General features: G+C 32.4%; 1 protein-coding gene across 6 annotated transcripts in view; it reads right to left on the bottom strand.

The window, feature by feature from the left end:
- Positions 1–340: 340 nt before the first annotated feature.
- Positions 341–8,948, bottom strand: part of LOC106883223 (uncharacterized) — a 46,766-nt gene continuing 38,158 nt past the window's right edge. For 4 of the 6 annotated variants that reach the window (XM_014934169.2, XM_014934161.2, XM_052972580.1 and 1 more), the window contains exons 3-5: positions 8,783–8,845; positions 3,405–3,517; positions 341–3,246 (exon numbers count right to left, since the gene is read on the bottom strand). In XM_014934169.2, the coding sequence (XP_014789655.1) occupies positions 1,337–3,246; positions 3,405–3,517; positions 8,783–8,845 (2,086 nt within the window). In that variant the 3' untranslated portion in view covers positions 341–1,336. Of the gene's footprint in view, positions 3,247–3,404; positions 3,518–8,764; positions 8,846–8,948 lie in introns of all 6 variants that reach the window. The other 2 variants (XM_014934183.2, XM_052972581.1) reach the window with 2 other exon arrangements.

Raw genomic sequence — 8,948 nt, 5'->3', positions numbered from 1 at the left:
TCAGCTTAGCATAGTTTTATAAACATTTATACACACACAAACACAATCACATGTGATGGGCTCCTTTCAGATTCCATCAACCAAATTCCCTCACAAGGCAATAGTTGGCCCAGGACTATAGAAGACACTTGCTCATGGTGTCAGTGGAACTGAATCCAAAGCTATATTGTGGAGATGTGAACTGTTTAATCATTCAGCCATACCTTATTATTATTACTGTTTTTGTTAAAATACACAACATAAACTTTAAAATGATTACAGAAGAGCTTGGAAAAGATTAGAAGAAGAAAAAATTGTTGAGACAATTCTTAAACTAAAAATTGATAACAAAACAGAAGCATATTTTAAAAATATTGGTGTATTGTAACATTTTTTAAACTGCTATTTTAGATTAAAGCATATGAAATATGAAACAACTTATATTTCAACAGATATATTATTTTCTTTGGATGGATGGATTGATGGAGGGATGAATATGTATGCATGTTTGGTGTGAGTTTTCCTTAATTGCAATAGTTTACAATATTCAGTAAATTATTGACGTTCTATGATTTTGAAACACAAATTTCCCAAGTTATACTTGGTTTTGTTCAGCCTGGTTACAAAACAGCTTTGGTCACAGATAATGAAATATAATGTTATTTTATAATTGCATTTATAAATAAATTACTGGCACAGTGGAATAATTATAAAAAATGACTACAACTGATAAGCATTTTGTGTATATATATATATATGGGTCTCTGACCCTTGTAAAAACAAAAACAAAAAAAAAACCATACACACATTCTTCTAACATCAAAACCAAAGAAATAATGAAAAAAAAAAAAGCAACTGAATATATTTCAGTAAATGATGGGTGAAATGACTCAACATGTCCTTTGGTAAAACACAATATTGAAGATGTCAGTAAAATAAATGGTGAAATTGAAAATATATTCAGGAATAGTAAGAACACTTAGAAGTGTACCGGTTATTTTCAGTTGTCTGAAACAGACTGAGAAATTAACAGCAATGATTGATCAGTCAATTTGGTACCAAATGATTGGTGTATATATGGGAACGGAAGGGAAATATGGAAACAATAGTTTTCCGTTTTATGTGTTTTTTTTTTGTTTTGGTTTTTAAAAACTTTTCACTTTAATAAGAAACAATTCATTCAAAATATTTGTAAGCCTAAGGGTTAAAATTAGACTAAGGTAGTTATAAACGGTTATCAATATTTTGTTATAGTCTTTTTAAATATTTAAGAAACAAGTGTTTCCATATATTTGAAGGTTTAAAAAGGACAGTTCAGTCAAATTGGGTTTTTGTCATTTTTAATTACTTTTAATAATTAAGACATTTCACTGAATCCTGATGTTTGTTTGTCAAGCAGCTCAAGCTGCAATGTAACAAGGAAAAGATCAGCAATACTTTCATGCACAGAATTCGGGAGAGTGTAAGTCTCACCTAATTGTGATCGGATAAGTTTCAAATGAGGTCTTAATTTATCATGCCAGCTAACAGCTGGATCATCACGACAGCGTTCAGCTAACTTATCTCTGAGAGACCAAAGTTTTGATACCAGAGATTTACTACTAGAATTATTATTTGTGTAAAGAGAATTAGAACCAGCAACAACCAGTCTAGAAGGGTTACTACGATTACTGGTCTTCACTGTAGGGACTTCTACACTACCTGTGTCCATTGTAATTGCTGACTGTGAACTAAAACGGGGTACAACACGAGAATTCCTAGGCTCCATAGTAGAACATTCCAGTTGTTCTGAGTTTCCTTGGTTACGACCAAATGAAGCTAAATCTAAAGAAATACGATTGCTGACTTTACCAAGTGGTGAACCAAAGCGATTGGGTGTTGCCATCGCAGATAAACTGGATGATACAGCAGTAACAGAGTGACCACTTCTTTCAATGGACGAAGTAATACTAACACTAGAATCAGATAAAAACTGCTGTTGAAGATGGTTTGCAGCCCTTCTGTGATCATTAGAACTACTATTGTTGGTGCTCCAGATATTGTCAATGCTGGGACCATTAGAAGAGACAGGTGGACTTTTCATTTGAGATTGGTTACCAGCAGCAAAATTATCTTCAGAATTAGTATCATCATCTATAGTGATGGCATCTTCAGTGGTTTCAGGGGCAGAAGGAGATGCTTGGGATATAACTGTTCTGTCGGAAGAATCAGGAGATTTCTTCTGGCTCGTTAATCTTCCATTTAAAATGCCAGAACTAAACAGTGATATTGTTGATTCTTTTAGTGAATCCTTACCCAACAGCATGCTAGAACTTGTATTGGTAAAATCAATATTTTCACTGGCCCTTTCAACCAAACCTGATGTACTTGGAAGGTCACTGTCTAAAGATAAAGATGGCATTGTACCATGGGAACCATCAAGCATTGACGGTACTACAGACTCTTGAGAATTACTATTGCCACTTAAATGGTTTTGCAATAGCACATAAAGTTCTTGTTTAACATCGGGCCAAGTTGCAAAACCACCTTCCTCGGGACTTAAATGAAGCATCTTTTTAAAACGGAAAGCCCAAGGTTCAGTGAGATCAAAAACTGTGGCAAGAGCAGAAGTTAATTGTCCTTCATCGCTGAAGAGGTATTCTTGGTATTCTTTTTCAGTAACTGTGGTCAGTGGACGTTCAAAAGGGCTCAAGTTTCGTAACTGGTCCTCAGTATAACCGAGAAAGAAATCTTTCCGTCTTCTTCGCAGTAAAACATCAACTCTTTCTAAAATGCTGAGTTCCATCTGGTCAACAGATGGAAAAACAGGTGTGTTGTGAGAAGAGCTTACTTTGTTATTGTCAACAGACCAATTTGTCTCGCTGCTGATGGTTGTTGAGGAGGATTCAAATTTTTCTTCCCGTTCTACTTTTATAAGAGGACTGATGTTCAGACTGGATGAACTTGGAAACTCATTTAAATGATGGTTGTTTGATTCATCCATTGAAGCAAGATGGAGGCTGAGTAGTTTGTCGTCTTCACGTCTAAATGGAGGGATCAATGAGTCTGGGCTGCCACTAAGGGGGAGAAGTGAGGCAGCTGAGCTACTGATTGCTGAGCCTGAACTGATATGAATAGCTTTTGTGTCACGAGAAGACCCATCGAGTGAATGATGCTTTTCAAGAGAAGCCCTTGAATTGCTGTTGCCAATACGCGCCCGATGGACATCATACAGCTCACTGTACTGACGCCACAACTGAGTGGCATACAATTTAGCTTCACCCAAACCTGAAACAAAAAACATATTTTGTTTTATTCTATCAATGGAAACAATCAAAACATAAAAACAAACGAACATGTAAAAAGAGGAAAAAAAAAAGGGGGAAAGAAAGAGAATGAGAGTGAGAGAGAGAGAATGAAAAGAGTGAAAGGAAAGCAATGCTTACTTCGGAAACCTCCCTTTGAACTGTCAGTTCCCAAACGACGCCGGAATTCTTTAGCCCAATCAGCATCAGATTCCAAACAATACTTAAGCTTCACAATACGACAATATTCACTCCTGCAAGAGATTAAAAGTTATTTAAAAGGTAACATAATTTATCAAGTATAGATATATAAACTGTTATATGAGGAAGATTTACATTCCCCACATATATCTAAACAAGGTTTTTAAAGTTTTTCTAATGAATATCAAATGATTAAAAGTAAAAATAATTTGTAAAGAGCAGAGTCTAATGAAAAAGACAGACTGTCTTTTTCATTAACTTTAAAACTAAAATTAAAATGTCATATGTAATTTCTATTTTTAAAGTAAATATAGATAAAATAACTTACACTCTACAAACTTTGATCACTAAAATATTTATTCTTAACTCACAAAGTTAAAAAAAAATTATTATAATTAAGATTATAATGGGAATTACTATTTAAATCTAAATAATTTCTAAGTACATTTGCTTGGTAGATGTATATAAATTTCAGAGAGCTTACATATCCTAAGTAAACCCCAATTCTAAATTATAGTCCTAGAAAAATCTTTTGAATTATTACCCCTAGATGTAAGATCAATTAAACAAAATTCCCCACTTCTCAGAAGAAAAAAATATCAAGAATTAGTAAACATAGACATTTAGAATGAAAATGTGAATGGGCAAACAATTTTTTTTTCTTTTTCGCATTGGTGGTAAAAAAAGAACAAATAAATAAACAAGATAGATTTTTTTTAAAAATGTCTTGAAATCAATGGACTTTGATTAAGTGATCTAAATTTAACTGGATGCAATACATACTGGATGAGATGGAAGACACTAGAATATTGCTAATGATGGTTATGGTGTAAAGAATTATCTATAAATCCCATGGTAATTTAGGACAAAATGCATCACAAGCTATAAGTATAAACAATGCATTAAACTAGGACTAAACAACAGATTTTTAATGAAATTATTGTTTTCACACAGCAAACTAAATATTCACTACTATTATTTTCTCAAGACTAATCAACTGATAAGCTAAAGGGTTATAATAATCCAACACATATAAGACAAGGGTAAATAAATGGTTAAACAATTCAAATTGAATCACATTTTTTAACTGCTTCTTTTTTGAAGATCTTTGGTGATAGCCAAGATGGTAGTGTCAGACTAAATCATTGCAATATTTATTTTCATTCATCTATTTTGCAAACTAAAATTCCAGTGTTCGATTTTACATTTCATCCCAGCAAACATCGAAATAAGCTGAGATATGTCATAAATACGTTTTTTTTTTTTTGGTTTAAAAATAACAGTTTTGGAATAAAATTCAAAATAGTAAGAAAAAAATACAATCTTTTGTGTCACAATGTCATGTATAAGGCTTGAATTAGCTGACATAATGAAAGAAAGACAACATGAAAAATGTATAAAGCAAGAGTAATTTGAATAAGACAGGTTTTATAGCTTCAACGATAATCAGTTTGGTCATATGTGAACATGTAACATCTTTTAGTAAAAGAAATATCCATACCTTTCCATGCAACATTGAACAGATAAATGAACTGAAATTTGTTCAGGAAAACAAAAAATTCAAATATTCAGTATTATACTGTAATTCCTTGTGCATTGCCAAAATATTGCAGTGTTTACGCAAGGAATGAGAGGGACTGTATATTTTCTTGCAGCCAGCTAAATAGTGTGTTCTGAAGAACATCTTCCATTAAATATGGCTTTTTAGGATTAAGTAAATCTTTGTTTGTTGTTTGAGAGTTTTCTTTTCTTTTTCTTTCTTTTTTTTTTTTTTGGTCTTCTTCACACATTGTTTTGCTGCTGCAACAACTCACACACATTCACTATGTCTTAAGAAAGATGTGTAGAAGTTCAAGTTCAGTCAATGACGTACAATAAGAGTTTTTGTACATATACAATACAAATGTATTTTGAAATTCTATAAAAACATTTCCACATAATATCTTATAATCAAGTAGAATAGAATTACTTGATTGAAGAAAGAGAGAGAGCCCAAAACATGGAGTCTAAACTCTCTAGAGAAAGCATTTAATCACTGGCCATACTGAGACATCAACAATAAATGAGATATAAACAAATGATTTTGTTTTTGGATTCTGCAACAATTATTTTGCTTGATGAGAGACTTCAAACAATTTGGAGACAAATTTTCAGAACTCTTTGATGGAGAGAAGACTTCAAACAACTTGGAAACAAATTTTAAGAATTCTTCGATGAGAGATTTCAGACAACTTAGGCACAAATTTTAAGAATTCTTTGATGAGAGACGATTTCAGATAATTTGGAAATAAGTTTTTAAAAATTCCTTGTATATGCTGACAAGATTATACCACTGTAATTTGAGTGACCAAAATCACCAAACAGTGGAATTATTTAGTTTCAAACTGGAACAGTTGTCTCTGTTTTTGGCAACCTCAATCAGCTGAATTATTCTTAGTTGAAAATATAAAAAAAAGGATGGATTCATCTAAGTATCTTACTCAACACATACATATTACAAAGTAAACTGCTAGAAATAGCAACTAAGTCTCCCTTAAATCACACCCTACAATCTATAAAAAGGAAAGAACACATTAGATAATGTAGTCTTCAATACTTTTAAAGACAAGAAGGTCTCAGCTGGAATATTTTTGATCACAGAACTTTTCAGTCAGGTCTGACTTGAGACTAAATAACAATAGTATACTTGTTTGTGCATATGTACATACATACATTACAAACACACATATGTAGGGGTTGATTTAGAAGTCCCTTTAACATTTAAATAATATAAGAAATTAATGTTTTAAGGATTATCCATCCTTCCTACACTGTTGTGGTTGAGGGCTTGTGCAATTCCAAAAATAATGTCAGCAAGAGCTTCACACTTCTGGTAAAGTTTTTTCAAGGTAACTAGATCAGGTATAAAGATTCTGATAGACATAAACTTGCTTCATCTACCTGAACAAATAACACATTAAGGCATTTTCTCAAATATTTATCCAGGTTACCTACAAGGATCTACCACAAGGTCCAATCCTTGTTGTGATGTGGTGACTTGTGTGCTTCGGTAACCCTGAGTGCTATAGCAGTAGAGTGGAAGCTCTTTGTAGGGCATTCCAACCTAGACAGGTCAAAAGATAGAGGCCAAAGTGTCATTGACCATCTCTTTCCAGAGATGAAAATGGATTTGCAGAGGGCCAATATCCCTACCTAGAAAAAGGCTAAGTTACAGAAGCATCACTGACAATTCATAACTAACAAGATCTGTGAGAGGAAGCCCCTTCACTCAGTGAAGAGAGGAGACGCTAAAAACAGCTGAAAGCAGGGATCAATTTGGAGAGAAGCATAAAATACAGCCCAGAGTTAAGAACACAGGAGAAAAGCCATCAACGGCCTATGCTTCATATAAAGAAGAATCTACAAAATACAACTAACATACCTGCAGATCAGCAGGTTATCTTTTGATTTCAGAACCTTCATGTTCCAGAATGAGTGACAGTCATGAATCTATTGCATTAAGTGAAACCCAGGAGATATAATCCAACTTAATATACTTATTTTTACCAATAACATTTGCCTTTCATGTGGCTTCTTTATGCTTAATAAACCCATGCATATCTAAAATCAGATGCCAGAGTATGAATTTACTACCAACACACACAAACTCTCTTTCTCTCTCTCACTAAAATGGATATTTCTGACACTGCTAAAGTGGATCTTGTGCACAAGTCACTGACTGGCAAGCAATCAATAGATGTTTATAGAAACTCAGTGGCAGCTAAGATCTAAGAAAGAACGATTAGAAGCAGTAAACCTAACAATTCTTTAGGCATATTTCACAAATAGTCACATGCAAATATGCTTTAACAATTGAAGTTACTATTATTGAAACAACTTCAGTGATTGTTAACCTTAAAACATATACCCCCAAACAGCTTATGTTCACAACAATATATGAACTGTGTATTTCTTTAAAAAACACAAACAAACAAACATCGTTTTGTTTGCTGCAAATTGGCAACAAACTCACAATTTTTTTAAAAAATCAAGCAAGATGAAGCGATTGTGACATGATCAAATGTTCAATGTAGCAACCAGAGTTTCATTCAAAATAGAATAATAACTTCTTAAAGAATTTCTTTTCAATAATGTTGCCTGCTATTAACATATTGTATTTTTCCATTCTACTATTTTAACAAAACAAGTGTTATGCAAAATATTTCCTCATAGGGATTGTTCTGTAATAACAACTGAAGCCAATGGTTTAAAAATAGTTTCTTCTTGAGGACTTCACTGCAGAAAATTCTCTCAAAATTCTTTTTGACAGAGAATAAATACTTACAACGGTGTAAGAAAAATAAGAATTGGTGGATAATAGTTTGCGATGAAATTTAAGTCTCATATTTTATGCTCTACATCCAGTTGGCAGTATGGATTCAATCAAGGTTAAATTTAATCTCTCTGGAGTTTATTAGAAAAGCAGTCATATACTGGGGGAAAATATTTAGAAACTGATCAGGAATGTGACTAATGACCACATCTCCCAACAAAAATTTGATGAAAGAGAACATTTTTAGTTGCCCCCAGGTGCAGTTGTTTGTCTTTGCAATTACGCTGACTGCCAAATAATAGACATCAAGTAAAACCCTACACAGACATACTATATAGAATTTTAAAATTAGGTTGATAAAAAATGTATAAACTATTTCAATACTAATTTACAATTTAAATCTGCTACAAAATGTTTTTTTTTCCCCTTTACATCTTATTTCTATTTAGAATAACTACCAATTCCTAATTATCTTGTTATTTTATGATAAAAAGTGAGTTCATGTGTTAGTGACTAAAAAAAGCTGACAATAGAAAGTTAATAATGAAAGTGTAAAAAAAAAAATATAAAAAGCAGGATGATCTGAGGAATAAACAATGATAAACATATGGAGCAAAGTCAAAAATCAACCATTTTTGAAAAAAATTTTTCATCTCAAGGATTATTTTTCTTCTTCAAATGATCTACCTTCCTTCTTAGAAATAATTATCTATGTTCCTTATAATATAAGTAATTTATATTCCTTATTCTTAAACTCAGAAAAATCTAATACCTAAATTTAAGAATTTTACTCTTCAAATCCTAAAATGAACTTGGGGATAAACTAGGCAAAAATTTAACTTTAAATTATTTTGACAAAGCCAAGCTTTTTTTCCACGCAAAAACTGTACATAGAAGTATTGTTTTCTAAATATGTTAGATAGAGGGGGATAAAAATAAAATAAATTTGTCAGTGATTGGCAGATGATATGTGCAAATAACCTCTTACATAGGTTTTTGCAATTACCTCCATTTGCAATAGCTATGTGCTTGTGGGTTAAACAAAACATAATGGTTACATCTACAGCATCTGAAATGACAGAAATGGTCAATGGATTAACATACATCACAGCATTAACTTAGCCATACCATAACTTGGTTTTCAGAATACTGCATGGGGTGGCAAACTAAGA

This window comes from Octopus bimaculoides, chromosome 1 (assembly GCF_001194135.2).
Source record: "Octopus bimaculoides isolate UCB-OBI-ISO-001 chromosome 1, ASM119413v2, whole genome shotgun sequence".
Lineage (NCBI taxonomy): Eukaryota > Metazoa > Mollusca > Cephalopoda > Octopoda > Octopodidae > Octopus > Octopus bimaculoides.
The sequence above is the reverse complement of the archived record's forward strand: the minus strand, read 5'-3'. Positions and strand labels throughout refer to the sequence as shown.